Below are 21,016 nucleotides of genomic sequence, written 5' to 3' on the forward strand. Positions count from 1 at the left end.
GGCCTCTTGTTGAGATACCCTTCAAATCACCAGTGCAACTCAAACATCACCAAACCAATGCAAAATTCAGCCCACAAACACAATTGGTCTGCAGTATTTGAAAAATCTGGTCCCATGTTTAACTAGATTACTTTGAGCATATTAAAAAGGTTCTGTATATGCATACAGGAGACACAAATATCATCCCATCTGCTCCAGACATGTGTGTTTATATCTTTGAACAGGTTGATTACAAATCTGTCTATGACAGCCTCAAATTTATTTAACAATGTGTCATCCTCATCACTGTGGGATGTAGAATTGTATAAATTCACAACCCTCCTTTTCCCAACTTCAGGAAAAATGTTTTATCAAATCATGAGGGGCATGGTTTGGGTAAATACACAAGGTCTTTTCCTTAGGTTGGGGGAGTTTAAAACTAGAAGGTATAGTTTAAGGTGAGAGGGGAAAGATTTAAAAGGGACCCAAGAGGCAACTTTTCCACGCAGAGGGTAGTGTGTGTATGGAATGAGGTGTCAGAGGAAGTGGTGGAGGCTGGTACAATTACAACATTTAAGAGGCATCTGGATGGGTATAGGAATATGAAGGGTTTAGAGGGATTTGGGTCAAATGCTGGCAAATGGGACTAAATTTATTTAGGAGATCTGGCTGGCATGAACAAGTTGGACTAACAGATCTGTTTCTGCGCTATACAGCTCTTTGACCCTATGCGTGAACATGGAGTCCAGCATGCCATGGCGTTCAGCAACTTTTCATATAAAATCATCCCCATATCACCTCATTAATTCCACAATCAGGCTCTATCATGTATATTTCATGTGTTCTATTCCAGGAAAGGTGTAAGTACTTGTCACTGTTAATTATGCCGGCAGCATACTTAAAGCCCAGTTGCACTTCAGACACTACAAGCCAGGAACCACCCAGCACACTGTGACATTGCACCAGTAACCCCAAGGAAGTTAACACCTAAACTTGCCAACACAGATATAAACCTCATATCGGGTACTGGTACTCACTAAGTCTGGTACTGGCTGTTCAAAAATTCTGGTTTGGAACTATTGGAGTCAATTTTGAGGGTCACCGAGTATTTGAATTCTACTGCATTGCGAGTACAGACATAATTTGCCTGATTTGATTTGGATTTCTGTTTCTGTCATAAATTTAGCTGTATGCTACTCCACAGACAGACAGGATAGACTGAATTTCAGCAGGAAGGAGATAAGAGCCACAGATAAAGGTTAACTAGTAGAGAATCACCTCTTCCAACCTATTGGAAGGCTCGCACCTCCGGTGGTTCAGGCTCTCAGCAGGTCAATGCTGACATCTGGGAAGTCTTGGTGACTGGGCACATATAGCCTGTGGCCATTAAAGTGTCTGTCATTGGAGGGCTACCCACCACCCTGTCTAAACAGAGAAACAGAGTGCATGGAATCAATGTGTGCAAGGTAACTGAGGAGCATTTGTATAAAACAACACTAAGATTATGGCAAGAATAAACATTAACTGCTCAGATTGGGACAAGGTACCTGAAGATGGAGAAAAACGAATGGAGTTCTAAGATATGATAGGATCCATGGAATGCTCGACAATTCATAGTTCTGTTATACCTCTGTGTAATGCTGTGAATGTTATGCCACTCACCTTCCCCACTTTTCCCAAGTCCTGGATTCTGACTTTAGTTTGGAATGATCACACTTCTGATTTCCATATATACCTGCTTAGTCGAAGAGCTATTTCCTTTTTTAGTCCTTGCAAAAGAGAAAAAGTGAGGCTTGCAGATGCTGGAGATCAGAGTCAAGAGTATGATGCTGGAAAAGCGCTGCAGGTCAGGCAGCATCCGAGGAGCAGGAGAATCGACATTTCAGGCATAAGCCTTCCTGATGAAGGGCTTAACATTGATTCTCCTGCTCCTCCAATGCTGCCTGACCTGCTGTGCTTTTCCAGCACCACACTCTTGACCCTAGTCCTTGCAAGGGTTCACCTCACTGAAGGCTCTCAGATGTCACAGCAAGGCTTCCAGACAAAAGAACCAGGAAGCAGCTTTGCCACATCTCCTCTATAACCCTATGATTTCTGTAGCCTCAGAAAACTAGGTGCTGGTGAGTAATTGCAGTTCACACTGTGGTCCCTTTTAATTAGAAACCTTTCCTTTGACAGGATCAAATATTTATCCTGCCCACTCTCCCTTATCAGTAGAGGACCTGTAAAGGATACTAATACCATGACTCAGCTAATGCAGGCAGGCTGAAGATGTAAACAGGCTTTCAGTTCAGAAATGATATTTCACTAAATTGGGTAAGTTTTTTTAAAGCATCACAATGGTTTGATCCATCACATTTTGTACGCATCATGATGTACATCCAATGAGATAGTCACATGATCATTGTTACTGACTAACAATTAAATTAGCACAAGTGCAATTCCCATCATAGTAGTTGAGGAATTTAAATTAATTAAACATGGATTTCTCAAAAAGAGCTTCAGCAAGTCACCAGGAAATCAACTGTCATTACCCAGTTCTTAAGAGGAACAAGAGTAAGGTCACTTAACCCCTTGATCTTGTTCTGCTATTTAATAAAATCATGGCTAGTCTGATTATGCCCTAAACACCATTTTCCAGCCTTCCTCCTTCTCGTCAATCAAATATTAGCATTTTCAGCTTTGAATATGTATGAGTACTGAGTCTCAGTTTCTCTCTGGGATAATACGAATGAAGAGTCAAGTTTAAAGAAGTAATTCCATCTTAAATTCTGAAGAAGGGTCACTTGACCCGCAATGTTAATTCTGATTTCACTCCATAGATGCTGATAGACCTGCTGAGATTTTACAGCAATGTTTGTTTCAGATTTCAAGCATCTGCAGTTCTTCCTGTATTTTTTTTTAAACTGGAAGACACCTTATTTTGAAATTCTCCCATCTAGTTCTAGATCCTCCCAAAATGAAACACATCTCAGCATTTACCCTGTCAAGACACCTCAGAATGTTGCATATTTCAACAAGTTCACCTCTCATCATTCTCAATTTTAATGAATACAAACTTTACTTGTTTAACTTTCTTCATAAGACTTTCCCTTCATCCTGCAAGTTAACCTAGAGAACCTTCCCTGGACTGATGCAGATGCAAATGTATCTCCTAGAGTAGGGACAACAGAAGTACACATCGTGCTTTAGGTGCAGTCTCAATATACAGTTGCATGGAAACAGACCCTTTGGCAAAATAGTCCGTATTGACAATGTTCCCAAACGATACTAGCCCCGCCTGTCTGTGCTTGGCCCATATCTCTCCAAACCTTTCCTTTTCATGTACTTATCTAAATGCCTTTTAAACGTTGTAACTGTATCTGCCTCCACCACTTCCTCTGGCAGGGAGAAAGTGAGGACTGCAGATGCTGGAGACCAGAGTTGAAAAGTGTGGTGCTGGAAAAGTGCAACAGGCCAGGCAGCATCCGAGGAGCAGGAGAATCGACGTTTCGGGCATAAGCCCTTCTTCAGGAATGAGGCTGGTGTGCCAAGCAGGCTAAGATAAAAGGTTGGGGGTGTGGGGGGGGGGGGGGGGGGGGGGGGGGAATTTTGGGGGAGGAATCTTGGGGGAGGGGTGCTGGGAATACGATAGGTGGAAGTAGGTGAGGGTGAGGGTGGTAGGCCGGAGAGGGGGTGGGGGCGGAGAGGTCAGGAAGAAGATTGCAGGTCAAGAGGGCGGTGCTGAATCCGAGGGTTGGGACTGAGATCAGATGGGGGGAGGGCAAATGAGGAAGCTGGAGAAACCTACATTCATCCCGTGTGGTTGGAGGGTTCCTAGGCGGAAGATGAGGCGCTCTTCCTCCAGGCGTCGTGTGGCCAGGGTCTGGCGATGGAGGAGGCCAAGGACCTGCATGTCCTTGGTGGAGTGGGAGTTAAAGTGTTCAGCCACGGGGTGGTTGGGTTGGTTGGTGCTGGTGTCCCAGAGGTGTTCCCTGAAACGTTCCGCCAATAGGCGGCCTGTCTCCCCAACATAGAGGAGACCACATCGGGTGCAGCGGATACAGTAAATGATGTGTGTGGATTCTGGCGGTTGCAGGGAAAGGTGCTGGGAGTGGAGATTGGGTTGGTGGGGGGGGGGTGTGGTCTCTCCGGAACGCTGATAGGGGTGGGGAGGGAAATATATCCCTGGTGGTGGGGTCTGTTTGGACCTCCCCCCTCACCTCCCACCAAAGCCCCAATGGATCCTTCCATATCCGTCGCAAATTCACCTGCACCTCCACACACATCATTTACTGTATCCGCTGCACCCGATGTGGTCTCCTCTACGTTGGGGAGACAGGCCACCTACTTGCGGAACATTTTAGGGAACACCTCTGGTACACCAGCACCAACCAACCCAACCGCCCCGTGGCTGAACACTTTAACTCCCCCTCCCACTCCACCAAGGACATGCACTGGTACACCAGCACCAACCAACCCAACCGCCCCGTGGCTGAACACTTTAACTCCCCCTCCCACTCCACCAAGGACATGCAGGTCCTTGGCCTCCTCCATCGCCAGACCCTGGCCACACGACGCCTGGAGGAAGCGCCTCATCTTCCGCTTAGGAACCCTCCAACCACACGGGATTAATGTAGATTTCTCCAGCTTCCTCATTTCCCCTCCGCCCACCTTATCTCAGTCCCAACTCCCCGATTCAGCACCGCCCTCTTGACATGCAATCTTCTTTCCGACCTCTCCACCCCCACCCCCTCTCCGGCCTACCACCGTCACCTCCTTCCACCTATCGTATTCCCAGCGCCCCTCCCTCAAAATCCCCTCTCCCCCCCCCCCCCCCCCCCCCCCCCCCCACCACCTTTTATCTCAGCCCGCTTAGCACACCAGCCTCATTCCTGAAGAAGGGCTTATGCCCGAAACCTTGGATGCTGCCTAGCCTGCTGCGCTTTTCCAGCACCACACTTTTCAACACTTCCTCTGGCAGCTCATTTCACACATGAACCACTTTTGGTGTGAGAAATTGCCCGCGTTCTTTCTAAATCTTTCTTCTTTCACCTTAAAAAAAGTGCCCCTTGTTTTGAACTCCTCCACCTTAAGGAAAAGGCGTTTGCTATTCACCTTATCTATGCCTCTCGTGATTTTATAAACTTCTATAAAGTTACCCCTTAACCTCGTCTACTCCAGTAAAAAGTCCTCCCTGCTTATCCAGCCTGTTTTTATAACTAAACACTCCATTCCAAGCAACATCCTGGTAATTATTTTTCTGAACTCTCTCTAGTTTAGTATCTTTTCTATAACAGGGCAACCAGAATTGCGCACAGTACTCCAGAACAGACCTCATCAACATCCTGTACAACCTCAACATGACATCCCAACTCTCACACTCAAAGGGCTGAACAATGAAGACAAGCGTGCTAAATGCCTTCTTAACCACCCTGTCTACCTGTGATGCAAAATTTCGAAGAATCATGTACCTGAACTCCTAGATCTTGCTGTTTGATAATACCCCCCAGGGCCCAATCAGTAGGGGAGGCGATGGCCTAGTGGTATTATCACTCGACTATTAATTCAGAAATCCACAATAATTTTCTGGGAACCTGGGCTCAAATCTGGGAACTGGACTCACCTGGGGACCTGGTGGAATTTGAATTCAATTAAAAAGAAATCTGGAATTAAGGGCTGACTGATGACCATAAAACCATTGTCATTTGTCAGAAAAACCCATCTGATTCACTAATGTCCTCGAGGGAAGGAAAGTGCCATCCTTACCTGGTCTGGCCTACATATGACTCCAGACTCCACAGCAATGTGGTTGACTCTCAACTGCCCTCTGAAATGGCCTAGCAAGCTACTCAGTTGTATCAATTGCTAGAAAGTCACAACAAAGAAATGAAACCGGATGGACCACCTGGTATCGACCTTGGAACCGGAAAAGACAATGGCAAAAACAGCCCTGTTGACCATGCAAAGTTCTTCTTACCAACATCTGGGGGCTAGTGCTGAAATTAAGAGAGCTGTCTCACAGACTAGTCATGCAACAACCTGACATAGTCATTCTTAGAGAATCATACCTTACATATAACACCCAGACACCACCATTGCCATGCCCGGATATGTCCTATTCCACCAGCAGGACAGACCCAGCAGAGGTGGGGCACAGTGGTATACAGTCAGGAGGGAGTTGCCCAGGGAGTTGCCCTGGGAGTCCTTGACATCGACTCTGGACCCCATGACGTCTCATGGCTTCAGATTAAACATGGGCAAGGAAACCTCTTACCGGTTACCACACACTGTCCTCTTCCGTCTGATGAATCAGTACTACTTCGTTTTGAACACTTGGAGGAAACACTGAGGGTGGCAAGGGTGCAAAATGTACTCTAGTGGGGGATTTCAATGACCACCACCAAGAGTGGCTCAGCAGCAGCTTTACCGATTGAGCTGGTCAGGTCCTAAAGGATATAACTGCTAGATTGGGTCTGTGGCAGGTGGTGAAGGAATCAACAATAGGAAAAAGCTACCCGATTTCATCCTTACTAATCTGCTGGCTGCAGACGCATCTGTCCCCGTGATAGCAGAGGTAAAAGTGACCACCGCACTGTCCTTGTGGAGATGAAGTCCCGCCTTCACATTGAGAATAATCTCCATTGTGCTGTGTGGCACCATTACCATGCTAAATGGGACAGACTTCAAAATGATCTAGCAACTCGAAACTGGCCATCTTTGAGGCACTGTGGGCCATCAACAGCTGAATTATACTCCAACACAATCTGCAACCTCATGCCCTGGCATATCCCCTGCTCAACCATTACCATCAAGCCAGGGCATCAACCTTGGTTCAATGGAGAATGCAGGAGGGCATGCCAGGAGCAGCATCAGGCATAACTAAAGATGTCAACCTGGTGAAGCTACCAAACAGGATTACATGCATGCCAAACAGTAAGTGATAGACAGAGCTAAGCGATCTCACAACCAACGGATCAGATCTAAGCTCTGCAATCCTTCCACATCCAGTTGTGAAGGGTGGTGGACAATTAAACCACTCACGGGAGGAGGCGGCTCCACAAGTATCTCCATCCTCAATGATGCAAGCCCCAGCTCATCAGTACAGAAAATAAGGCTGATGCATTCAGTCAGAAATGCCGACTGGATGATCCAGCTCTGGCTCTCCAGTGGTCCCCAGCATCGCAGACACCAGTCTCCAGCCAATTTGATTCACTCCACGTAATATCAAGAAACTGGAAACTGCAAAGGCAATGGGCCCTGATAACATTCCAACAATAGTACTGAAAATGTGTGCTCCAGAACTTGCCACTCCCCTAGCCAAGCTCTTCCAGTACAGTTACAACACTGGCATCTAGCTGACAATATGGAAAATTGCCCAGGTATGTCCTGTACACAAAATGCAGGACAAATCCAACCCGGAGAATTATCGCCCTATCACACTACTCTCCATCATCAGTAAAGTGATGGAAGGGGCCATCAACAGTGCTATCAAGCAGCACCTGCTCAGCAATAACCTGCTCAGTGGCGCCCAGTTTGGGTTTTGCCAGGGTCACTCAGCTCCTGATCTCATTACAGCCTTGGTTCAAACATGGACAAAAGAGCTGAATTCCAGAGGTGAGGTGAGAGTGACAGCCCTTGACATCAAGGCCATATTTGACCGAGTATGGCATGAAGGAGCCCTGGCAAAACTGGAATCAATGTGCGTCAGGGGCAAACACTCAGCTCCAGAATATCTCTGCAGGAGTCCCTCAGGGCAGTGTCCTAGGCCCAGCAATCTTCAGCTGCTTCATCAATGACCTTCCCTCTGTCATAAGGTCAGAAATGAGGATGTTTGCCGATGATTGCCCAGTGCTCAGCACCATTTGTGACTCCTCAGATACTGAAACAGTCTGTGCATAAACGCAACAAGACCTGGACAATATTCAGGCTTGGGCCGACAAGTGGTAAGTATCATTCGCGCCACACAAATGCCAGACAATGACCATCACCAATAAAAGACACTCTACCACAGCCCCTTGGCATTCAAAACTATTACCATCACTGAATTTCACCTCTGTCAACATCCTTAGGTTTACCAGAAACTTAACTGGACTCACCACATAAACACAGTGGCTACAAGAGGTCAGAGACTTAGGGATACTGCGGTGAGAAACTCACCTCCTGATACCCAAAATTCTGGATCAGTGGTGCTGGAAGAGCACAGCAATTCAGGCAGCATCCGAGGACCTTCGAAATCGACGTTTCGGGCAAAAGCCCTTCGTCAGGAATTTATTCCTGACGAAGGGCTTTTGCCCGAAACGTCGATTTCGAAGGTCCTCGGATGCTGCCTGAATTTATTCCTGACGAAGGGCTTTTGCCCGAAACGTCGATTTCGAAGCTCCTTGGATGCTGCCTGAATTGCTGTGCTCTTCCAGCACCACTGATCCAGAATCTGGTTTCCAGCATCTGCAGTCATTGTTTTTACCTCCTGATACCTCCGGATGCTGCCTGAATTTATTCCTGACGAAGGGCTTTTGCCCGAAACGTCGATTTCGAAGCTCCTTGGATGCTGCCTGAATTGCTGTGCTCTTCCAGCACCACTGATCCAGAATCTGGTTTCCAGCATCTGCAGTCATTGTTTTTACCTCCTGATACCCAAAAGTCTATCTACCATTTACAAGGCACAAGTCAGGAGTGTGATGGAATACTCACCACTTGCCCAGATGGTCCCCCAGATGGGTGCAGCTCCAACAACACTCAAGAAGCTTGACACCATCCAGGACAAAGCAACCTGCTTGATTGGCACATCTACAAACATTCAATCCCTCCACCACTGGCGGTCAGTAGCAGCAATGTGTATTATCTACAAGATGCACTGCAGAAATTCAAAGATCCTTAGATCGCACATTCCAAATCCACAACCACGTCCATCTAGAAGGACAAGGGCAGCAGGTATTTGGGAACATCACCACCTGCAAGTTCCCCTCCAAGCCACTCACCACCCTGAGGTGGAAATATACTGCCATCCCTTCACAGTCGTTGGGTCAAAATCCTGGAATTCCCCGCAGCCAGCATTGTGAGTCAACCCACAGCAAGTGGACTGCATTGATTCAAGAAGGCAGCACACCACCACCTTCTCAAGGGCAAATAAGGATGGGCTATCAATGCTGGCCAGCCAGTGATGCTCAAGTCCCACAAATGAATAACAAAAAAACTGTGTAAATCCTGCCCTTGCTTGTTTTACCAAAATGCAATACGTCACATTTATCCAAATTAAACTCTATTTGCCACTCCTCAGTCCATTGTCCCGATTAATCAAGACCTCTAACGTTAGCTAACTGCCTTCACTGTTGTGTCACTATACCACCAATTTTGATGTCATCTACAAACCTACTAACCATGCCTCCTATATTCTCATCTAAATCATTTATATAATTGACAAAACTTTCTTATTTGCATCCTCTTGCAATAAAGGCCAATATTTCATGAGGATGGCAAATTACTGCTAACTTATGTTTAACACCCAGAGTCATCTGAACTACAGCATTCTGAATTTGCCTCTATTTAACTAATATTTTGCTTTTCGTACTTTTTTATGCCAAAGTGAACTTCACATTATACACCACTTGCCCAATTTTTGTTCACTTAGTTAACATAAGTACATTCCTTTGCAGACACTTTGGTGGCCTCCTCTCAATTTGCTTTCCCACCTACCTATTGTATTATCAGCAAATCTGACTACAATACTTTCTGCATCTATACCAAGTCTAGCCTATTTGAGGACAAGAGAATTGAAGTGTTTCGCCTTTATCCAAAAATGTTAAAAACAGCAACAGTGAGGGAGTCACTTTTAGAAATTATAATTTGGGACAAAATTAAAAATGAATAATTTAAAGTAAATTTTAACATAGAGTCTGAAAGATATTGGCTAAAACTTTAGGAAAACAGTCGAGGAGGCATATAGAATCCTGGATACTAAATTGAGCCAGACTACAAAGCAAGAAAGTAATATGACACAGTTCAGTCACAACTAGCATTTTATCTCCAATTCTGTGTACCATACTTTGGAAAGGTTGTGCTTGATGTGCTCAGAGGCTGCAGTATTTGGCAGATTTTAATAAGGACTTACTTTGTGAATCGAAGATAAATGACACCGTAACTCACCGAAGTTAAGAGTGAAAAGTTGCTCCTCGAACACCCTGGACATATCTTATGCCTCACCTCTTCTAGCTGCTGTGTGTCACCTCTACTCATTGTCCCTGACATGGTATAATTCACAGGAATTCAGGATTGTGTACCCATATTCATTGCTTTAAATTAGGATAAAGTCCTTTAGCACATGCCACAACTCTTCAGAACATTTAAAAAATCTTGAAACCACCAAACCAGTTCCAATGCAGCGGCACGGTGGCACAGTGGTTAGCACTGCTGCCTCACAGCGCCAGAGACCCGGGTTCAATTCCTGCCTCAGGCGACTGTGTGGAGTTTGCACATTCTCCCCGTGTCTGCGTGGGTTTCCTCCCACAGTCCAAAGATGTGCAGGTCAAGTGAATTGGCCATGCTAAATTGCCCGTAGTGTTAGGTAAGGGGTAAATGTAGGGGTATGGGTGGGTTGCGCTTCGGCGGGGCGGTGTGGACTTGTTGGGCCGAAGGGCCTGTTTCCACACTGTAAGTAATCTAATCTAAAAAACAGCTAATATAAAAATTAACTAGCAATTGACCTTAAAGTCCCTGATGATATCTTTAAATAGTGGTAGGTGCTGCTTTCTACTACTGTATAAGCTAGTTGTAAAAGCTTTGAGGGCAAAACGGTTCAGCTTTAAAATAGTATCACTGGCATCAAACCAATTTCCAGAGACCATTCTTTGGAGGTTAATTTCCTCAGCAAAATGGCACTTGCCATGCCTAGGTGCACAGATTTGCACCACAGATCCCACTCTGAAGCCAAAGTTTGCAGCTAGTTTCTGCCACTGACAAGAGCAGGCAGCAGACCTGATATTTCTCTATGCCAATTACTGGGAAATTCTGATCATGCTCGATTTCTTGTGAGGATTTGCCTTAACCACACAACAGTGCAACTTAAATAATCTACTCCATGGAATATTAATATACTTATGCTACTCTCTACTGCCATCCAGTGGCATTCCACCATTGTCCTGAACACCATGCCAGTTTTTTTTCAAAGTATTGAAGTTGGAATTAACCTAAGCAGCCAAGAAGCTAAGCTCTCTATCACACAGTTTTTAAAATTATTCATTTCTGGATTGTGCACATCATTAGCATTAACATTTATTGCTGGTTCCTAACTGCTCTTCAAATGGCGGGGTGTGTGTGGTTGCTTCTGGAATGACTGCTGTCCATTTTGCCCTCAATGCTGTTAAATAGGGACCTCTAAAATTGACAGAAGGAATTATGATCCACATCAAATTTGGGATAGTGCAACTGAGTGGAAATCAGAAACATAGTATCTCATGCACACACTGTATGTATTCTTCGAAGCAGTGAAAGATCACCTGTTTGGAATATGCTATTGAGGAAATCATGCCAAGTTACGACAGTGCGTCCTTTACACATCATACACTACAACGACACACTGCTGGAATTGGTGGATGATCTGCCAATCAAACAAACTGATTTGAACTAAGTGACTTGAACAGTGTTAATTTTTTTGAGTATTGATGTAGCTGTACACATCTAGGCAAATAGAAATATCTTATTTTGACATGTTGCCCTGCACATACTGGAAAGACTTTGGGAACCTTCATGCTACAGATTATCAGCTTCTAAACACTAGTAGCTATGAAGAATTTTCCACTGTATTTTCCTAAAATTATACATGGTATGTGTTTTAAGTTCATGATGACTATTTTAACCCACTAAGAAATCAGCAATACTCTAAATTGCTGGGCCTCTTGCTGAGATATTTGTATCATCGATAGTCACAGGTGAGGTGCCGGAAAACTGGAGGTTGGCTAATGTGCCACTGTTTAAGAAGGGTGGTAAGGACAAGCCAGGGAACTATAGACCGGTGAGCCTGACGTCGGTGGTGGTCAAGTTGTTGGAGGGAATCCTGAGGGACAGGATGTACATGTATTTGGAAAGGCAAGGACTGATTTATGCCCGAAACGTCGATTCTCCTGTTCCCTGGATGCTGCCTGACCTGCTGCGCTTTTCCAGCAACACATTTTAAGCTCTGATCTCCAGCATCTGCAGACCTCACTTTCTCCCCTGATTAAGGGATAGTCAACACTGCTTTGTGTGTGGGAAATCATGACTCACAAACTTGATTTGAGTTTTTTGAAGAAGTAACAAAGAGGATTGACGAGGGCAGAGCAGTAGATGTGATCTATATGAACTTTGGTCAGGTGTTCGACAAGGTTCCGCATGGGAGGTTGATTAACAAGGTTAGATCTCACGGAATACAGGGAGAAATAGCCATTTGGATATAGAACTGGCTCAAAGGTAGAAGACAGAGGGTGGTGGTGGAGGGTTGTTTTTCAGACTGGAGGCCTGTGACCAGTGGAGTGCCACAAGGATCGTTGCTGGGTCCTCTACTTTTTGTCATTTACATAAATGATTTGGATGCGAGAATAAGATGTACAGTTAGTAAGTTTGCGAGTGACACCAAAATTGGAGGTGTAGTGGATAGTGAAGAGGATTACATCAGATTACGGACCAGATGGGCCAATGGGTTGAGAAGTGGCAGATGGAGTTTAATTCAGATAAATGCGAGGTGCTGCATTTTGGGAAAGCAAATCTTAGCAGGACTTATACACTTACTATTAAGGTCCTAGGGAGTGTTGCTGAACAAAGAGACCTTGGAGTGCAGGCTCATAGCTCCTTGAAAGTGGAGTCGCAGGTAGATAAGATAGTGAAGAAGGCATTTGGTATGCTGTCCTTTATTGGTCAGAGCATTGAGTACACGAGTTGGGAGGTCATGTTGCGGCTGTACAGGACATTGGTTAGGCCACTGTTGGAATATTGCGTGCAATTCCGGTCTCCTTCCTATCGGAAAGATGTTATGAAACCTGAAAGGGTTCAGAAAGGATTTACAAGGATGTTGCCAGGGTTGGAGGATTTAAGCTATAGGGCGAGGCTGAACAGGCTGGGGCTGTTTTCCCTGGAGCGTCGGAGACTGAGGGGTGATCTTATAGAGGTTTACAAAATTATGAGGGGCATGGATAGGGTAAATAGGCAAAGTATTTTCCCTGGGGCCGGGGAGTCCAGAACTAAGGGCATAGGTTTAGGGTGAGAGGGGAAAGACATAAAAGAGACCTACAGGGCAACATGTTCACGCAGATGGTGGTACGTGTATGGAATGAGCTGCCAGAGGAAGTGATGGAGGCTGGTACAATTGCAACATTTAAGAGGCAGTTGGATGGGTATATGAATAGGAGGGGTTTGGAGGGATATGGGCTGGGTGCTGGCAGGTGGGACTAGATTGTGTTAGGATATCTAGTCGGCATGGACGAGTTTAACCAGAGGGTCTGTGTCCATGCTGTACATCTCTGACTCTATGTGAATGATCAGTATTCTATAGAAATTTTCCAGTAAAACCATTGATATGATTCAATATGAATTCAAAGTGCAGAATAACTCATTTATTTGCATTCAAATAGTTTAATATCTTGCTAGATTAAGATAGTGATTAAAAATGATAAAATGCTGAATTCTGCCTTGTTTCAATTTAAAAACTATTCCACATTTTGTTTTTGCATTAAAATGAGCTTTGTTTCATAGTTTACTAATTACCTTATCAGTCAGATTTTTACTTCAATTTTAGGAGAGGCTATACAAAATAAGGGTGTTTCAACTGCATCAGCCTTACAACTTAATATGATCATAATAACTTGACAGATAAAGACCGACTTCACATCTGCCTTACACATTCATGACTGCTGGAACTTCAGGATTATAATCAACAATGATGGACCTGAACAGCCTGATTATCAAAAATGAAAGACAAAACCAGTAACCATTAAGATCTCAAAGAATCTCTTACAGCCACAAGCAGTTACAGAATGAATAGACTTGTGCAATTCTCAGGTAGAAAATGTGGAGCCAGTTCACTTTTCAAAGCTGATGGTTAGTTGGAAATGTTTACCAGGGCTAGATGAAATAATTCTTATAATTAAAAAATAACAGCACGGGAAATCAAGCTCAATAGGTCTACTGGAATTCTTCAAGAATGTACCTTGTACAGTTGATGAGGGGGAACCAATGAAGGTTGGTCCGTATGCTTTCAACAAAGTCCCTAGATAGATTAGTGCATACAATTAAAGCAAATGGAATTTGAGGTGGTGTACTTATTTGGATAGAAAACTGGTTGACAGACAGGAAACAAAGAATAAGAAAAAAGTTATTTTCCTGAACGACAGGCAGTGACTAGTGGGGTACCACAGGGATTAGGGCTAGGACCTCAGCTTTTCAAAAGATACATTAATGACTTGGATGAGGGGATTAAATGTAATATCTCCAAATTTGCAGATGATACAAAGATGAATGGGGAAGGTATGTTGCGAGGGGGATACACATTTAAGTTTCAGTGCGATTTGGACAAGTCAGTGGGAAAATACATGATGCAGTATATGGGTAATGATGCAATGTGGGTAAATGAGAGATTTTCCACGTCGGGAGCAAAAACAGGAAGGTGGATTATTGTCTGAATAGTTATAAATTGATGGAGGTGAATATACAAACAAATCAGAGTTTCCTTGGACACAGTGACTGCAGTTACAGCAGGCAGTGAAGAAGGTGAATTGTACATCAGCCTTCAATTAGAGAATTTGAATACAGGAGCTGGAATACCTTGCTGCAATTATACAGGGCCTTGTTGAGACAACACTCAGAATAATACGTGCAGTTTTGGTCTCCTTAACTGAAAAAGGATGTTCTTGTATGGAGGAAATGCAGCAAAAGTTTACCAGACTGATTCTTGGGATGGCAGGACTGATGCAGGAGGACAAGTTGAATCGATTAGGACTATGCTCGCTGGAGTTCAGAAGAATGATGGCGGATCTTGTGGAACCAATGAAATTCTAACTCGACTAGATAACCTAATTATCTAGCAGGATGTTGTTCCTGATGACAGGGGAGTCCAGTACTAAGGTCACAGCCTCAAGATAAGGCTAGACTATTTAAGAATGAGATTTCTTCACCCTGAAAGTGGTGAACCCCTGTGGAATTCGCTACCACAAAAAGCAGTTGAAACAAATGTTGTATGATTTCAAGGAGGAGTTGGATGTAGCACTTGGGGCTAACTGGGTCAAAGGATGGGTTGGGTTACAAAGAAGGAACAAGCTACTGGTGGATCACCTATGATCATATTGAACAGCAGAGCAGGCTCAAAGGGCCACACATTCTACTCATGCTCCTATTTCCAACATTTCTATGCAACCTTCTCTGTACAATGACTTAATATAGATGTTGTTTCTTTTACTGATAACATTTCACTTTGTTATGTTTGAAAAGTCAAAGATCCTTGGAGTTAACAACGTTACCCAAATAATCAAAACAATTGCTCCAGATAATTCAAATAATAATGCGTTTCATCAATGAAACCCTTTCCAATGGTGATTCAGGCTGAGTATGTGCAGTATCTTCATAAGCGATATTAGTTTCGACTGAAACTGCCTGGTGCCTGAATGATTATAATGAACAAATATCCAAAATTAATCAAGCATGTGACTCATAAATATGAAATTAATTGTTCAGGAAAATAATCACTTTCACTCAAGGCTATTTGTATTTGCTTGTTTTGATACAAACATCTCCAAACAATACACAAAATTATTTCTACAACCTACAACAAGTGCTTCTTTCCACAATACTGGTGAAGAGAATATCTCGCCTGGAAGGGAATATGAAGTAACCAATTCCCCTGTTGCAGCAGCTAAGATCCATAGGTTGCCATCTGTGGAGACCACAGCCACTAATGTTTGGTTATCAAGATTATAGTTTGTGAAAACAAATGGAACTGCGTACACTGATTTGCTGGTTTCAAACTTCCACACTAAACATCCGACTTCATCCAAGCAGTAAACGAAACAGTCATGAGATCCACATATTATTTTTCGATTTGTTGGAGAAAGGTGGCAAACACTTGGTGAAGTAAAGATCGGGCCACCAGTTGAGAACTGCCAAAGCTAAAAAAAAATCAACAGCCATGTTAAAAAGAAAGAACAAGCTTGCATTAACATAATACAGATCCTTCTCAGGGCATTTTGTAGTGCTTTGGAGATAATTAACTACATTTTAGATGTATTCACTTGCACTTTGTCATCAAATGCAGCACAAGGTTTCACAAACAGCAATAAAATAAGCATTTAATGTTTCAGTTAGGTTGACTGAGGGAAAACCGTTGACCAGGATACAACCTCAGAACTGCACTGAAGTGTCAGCTCAGGTTATATGCTGAGATCTTTAAATCTTGAATTCGCAACCTTCCAATTTCGTGCTGCAAATATTACTACTGAATCAAAAGCGGACACCTGATTGAGTTAATTTTACATGCTTTAAAAATCCATCCAAAAATACTTCTGACAATGTGAACCGATACAGTTTAAAATGATTGTATAAATCATACGTAGCTGGCATGAAGTTTGTTCACATCTTGAAGGATTATTAAAATGTTAGATAAAGCATAAAAGGTGACAAAGTTTATATAACTATGAGGTCAAGACATTGTGAGGTACTTAAGTGTCAATTCAAACTGTACCTGATCACCACTGTGGCTGAAACATTGCAGACTTCCATCAACACAACCAACGTACACATTCTGTACAGTACACTGAGGTGAAGAAAATAAAGGCTTGCCGCAGAAGTGTTTCCAAACTATACTCCTTGTGTCCTGCAATAATGAAAATAAGTCTAAATGCTGCTGGTTTTCTTCCACGTTCTTTAAACTGTTATGAAACAGATCTGTTATATCTAAATACACATTCAGTTTTAAAACATATAAACATGCAAAGCATCTCATATCCTTTGTATATGTCCTCTTTGTCACGCTTCGAGGATCCAAGTACAGTAACTACATACACAAAGCTAAATACTGCAGATGCTGGATATCTCTCGTTCTCTCTCCACAGATGCTGCTGGATCTGCTGAGCTTCTCCAGCACGTTTTTAAAAAAAAAACAAATTATTTGGCTCTGGGACCAAATGTAATATTTCTAAATTTGTAGATGATACCAAAATATGATGGAAATAAAAGTTAAGAGGAAGATGAAAGGAGCCTTCAAGGGAACTTGGATAGGTGGATGGTTAAGAACATGAGAATGGAATACAATGTGAATAAGTGTGAAGTTATCCACTTTGGTTTTAAAAAAGGCAGAATATTTCTTAAATAATGACGAGCTTGGAAAAGCAGGTGTCAAAAGGATCTGGATATCCTTATTCATGAGAAGGTGAGGACTGCAGATGCTGGAGATCAGAGTTGAAGAGTGTGGTGCTGGAAAAGCACAGCTGGTCAGGCAGCATCCCAGGAGCAGGAGAATCAATGTTTCGGGCATAAGCCCTTCATCAGGAATGAGGCTTACGGGCCAAGAGAGCTGGGAGATAAATGGGAGGGGGGTGGAGCTGGGGGGAAAGATAGCTGGGAATGCGATAGGTAGATGAAGGCGAGGGTGAAAGTGATAGGTCGGGGAGGAAGGTGGAGCGCATGGAAGATGGACAGTAGGACAGTTCAAGAGGCTGGTGCCAAGTTGGAGGATTGGGACTGGGATAAGATGGGGCAGGGGGTAGGGGAAATGAGGAAACTGGTGATATCACATTGATCCTGTGTGTTGGATATCCTTGTTCGTGAGTCTCTGAAAAGTTAGTATGCAGATGCAGCAAACAACCAGGAAGGCAAATGGTATGCTGACCTCCAGTGCAAGGGAAATTTGAGGATAAAAATTACATTGTCTTGCTACAGTTTGATTGAGCCTTGGTGACATCTCATCTGGAATACTGTGTACAATTCTGGTCTCCTTATTGAAGGAAGGATATACTTGATAGTTAGGAAGTGCAACAGAGGGGCAAAGATTAATCCTTACAATGGTGGAATTGTCTGGAGGAGACGACGTGTGTATTTTTAAAGTTTAAAAAAAAATGAGGGGTAATCTCACTGAAAATTAGAAAATTCTTACAGGGTGTGACACTGTGAATGTAGATAAAATGTTTCCCTGGCTGCTGAGTCCAGATTCATCATTACCAAGGTGATAAAAGATTAAAGATTAATCAGGGGTACGCAAAAGTGTACAGTTGAAGATTAAAATCAGACAAACCACAATCTTACTAACCAGTAGAACAGGCTCAAAAGAGGAGTGTAGCCTACTCTTGATCCATGTTCATATGGATAGAAACAAAAGACATAATCTTTGGATAAGAGTCAGGTTATTTAAGTCTTCACTTCTTAGGAATCTTTAAATCAGAGAGATGGGAAGCTGAATCGCTGAGCATGTTCAAGTTAGAGAATGGCAACTGAGGTTAATCATCATGTCATGATCTTATTGATTGATGGAACAGCCTTGACAGATTGAATGGACCACCCCTACCCTGTGTTTCTATTTATGAGAGCTGAATTTTGACACATTTGGTTATTTCTGTTCTGTTCTTTACTTTGCAAGCATAAAACATTCAATATTTACAAACAAATACAGGTCATTGTTTATATTTGTGTGGAGCCGCAGTGGATGGTGGAGATACAAAGTGAGTATTTTGCATCAGTATTTACTGCGAAAAAGGGCATGGAAGATATAGAATGTAGGGAAATAAATGGTGACATCTTGCAAAATGTCCATATTACAGAGGAGGAAGTGCTGGATGTCTTGAAATGCATAAAAGGGGATAAATCCCCAAGACCTGATGAGGTGTACCCTAGACCTCTGTGGGAAGCTAGGTAAGTGATTGCTGGGCCTCCTGAAATATGTCTAGCATTGATAGACACAGGTGAGGTGCCAGAAGACTGGAAGTTGGTTAACATGGTGCCACTGTTTAAGAAAGGTGGGAAGGACAATCCAGGGAACTAAAGACCAGTGTACCTGATGTCGGTGGTGGGCAAGTTGTTGGTGGGAATTCGGAGGGACAGGATGTACATGTACTTGGAAAGGCAAGGACTGATTAAGGATAGTCAACATAGCTTTGTGCATGGGAAGTCATGTCTCACAAACTTGATTGAGTTTTTTGAAAAGTAACAAAGAGGATTGATGAGGGCAGAATGGTGGACGTGATCTATATGGATTTCAGAAAGGCATCCGACAAGGTTCCCCACGGAAGACTGGTTAGCAAGGTGAGATCTCATGGAATACAGGGAGAACTAGCCATTTGGATACAGAACTAGCTCAACGGTAGAAGACAGAGGGTGATGGTGGAGGGTTGTTTTCCAGACTGGAGGCCTGTGACCAGTGGAATACCACAAAGATCGGAGCTGGGTCCACGACTTTTCATCATTTATATAAATTATTTGGATGTGAGCATTAGAGGCATAGTTAGAAAGTTTGCAGATGACACCAAAATTGGAGGTGTAGTTGACAGCGAAGAAAACTATCTCAGATTACGAGATCTTGATCAGATGGGCCAATGGGGCAGAGAAATGATAGATGGAGTTTAATTTAGATAAATGTGAGGTGCTGCATTTTGGGAAAGCAAATCATAGCAGGACTTATACACTTAATGGTAAGGTCCTAGGGAGTGTTGCTGAACAAAGAGACCTTGGAGTGCAGGTCTATAGCTCCTTGAAAGTGGAGTTGCAGGTAGATAGGATAGTGAAGGTGGTGTTTGGTATGCTTTCCTTTATTGGTCAGAGTATTGAGTATAGGAGTTGGGAGGTCATGTTGCAGCTGTACAGGACATTGGTTAGGCCACTGTTAGAATATTGCGTGCAATACTGGTCTCCTTCCTATCGGAAAGATGTTGTGAAACCTGAAAGGGTTCAGAAAAGATCTACAAGGATGTTACCAGGGTTGAAGGATTTGAGCTATGGGGAGAGGTTGAATAGGCGGGGCAGTTTTCCCTGGAGTGTCAGAGGCTGAGGGGTGACCTTATAGGGGTTTATAAAATCATGAGGGGCATGGATAGGATAAACAGTCAAAGTCATATCCCTAGGGTCAGGGAGTCCAGAACTAGAGGGCATAGGTTTAGGGTGAGAGGAGAAAGATATAAAAGAGACCTAAGGGGCAACTTTTTCACACAGAGGGTGGTACGTGTTTGGAATGAGCTGCCAGAGGAAGTGGTGGAGGCTGGTACAATTGTAACATTTAAAAGGGCCGGCTGCGGGCAGTTGGGACCAGATTGGGTTGGGACCTCTGGTCCTCATGGACGGGTTGGACCAAAGGGTCTGTACATCTTTATGACTCTGTATCGTACTTTATTATAAATGGCCAATTATTTACAATGTTTACTATAATCGAAGATGAATTTATACCGAATGCATTTTACAGAATGTGTACCATTCTGTCTAATGATATATAGACAGACCATGGTCTTATGTTGCATATCTCCATCTACTGATTATTTATTACCCACTTACTGGATTGACAGCTACTAATGATTCTCCAAGGGTTGCAATATAAAGTCTTCGCGGTGATTTGTTTAAACAAGGAGTTGAGAACACAGCACCTCCTCCACAGTGCAATTTCCAGACACACACTTTACTCTGTATGCAGAAAATAATAAACAATTATTAAAGTAAAGAATTCTGAGTATAATACAAAGTGATTTTTGCAACTTTAGAGTAACAACTAATTACTTATAACTGATTACATAAATTACAGAATAACAATTCAGTTGAGAATTCTTACACGGTTGTCCATTGAAATCCACCATCTCAAACAGATTGTGTTTTTTCTGCTCATGATCCAAAGAACTGTAGATACTGCAAATAAGAAACAAAGACTGGCAGTTCTGAAGCAGGGTCACTTTAACTGAAATATCAACTCTGCTTTGTCTCCACATTGCTGCCAGACCTACTCAGTTTGTCCAGCAATTTGTTTTTGTTTCTGGATCATGTGCAAATTTAGTAAACAAAACTTTATGAATCTCTCTAATCACAACTTAATCCTAAAGCCACCGATTTAAACTTAAGCTAAATGCAACAG

General features: G+C 43.2%; 1 protein-coding gene across 2 annotated transcripts in view; it reads right to left on the reverse strand.

Moving 5' to 3' along the window:
• Positions 1–13,521: 13,521 nt before the first annotated feature.
• Positions 13,522–21,016, reverse strand: part of aasdh (aminoadipate-semialdehyde dehydrogenase) — a 48,171-nt gene continuing 40,676 nt past the window's right edge. Inside the window, exons 12-15 of one of the 2 annotated variants that reach the window (XM_043690458.2) lie at positions 20,449–20,574; positions 16,658–16,789; positions 15,925–16,085; positions 13,522–15,580 (exon numbers count right to left, since the gene is read on the reverse strand). In XM_043690458.2, the coding sequence (XP_043546393.2) occupies positions 15,472–15,580; positions 15,925–16,085; positions 16,658–16,789; positions 20,449–20,574 (528 nt within the window). In that variant the 3' untranslated portion in view covers positions 13,522–15,471. Of the gene's footprint in view, positions 15,581–15,662; positions 16,086–16,657; positions 16,790–20,448; positions 20,575–21,016 lie in introns of those variants that run through there. The other variant, XM_043690440.2, reaches the window with a different exon arrangement.

The sequence above is a fragment of the Chiloscyllium plagiosum genome, unplaced genomic scaffold (genome assembly GCF_037043375.1).
Source record: "Chiloscyllium plagiosum isolate Xiang-an unplaced genomic scaffold, Cpla_swu_hap1 HiC_scaffold_1, whole genome shotgun sequence".
Classification (NCBI taxonomy): Eukaryota; Metazoa; Chordata; class Chondrichthyes; order Orectolobiformes; family Hemiscylliidae; genus Chiloscyllium; species Chiloscyllium plagiosum.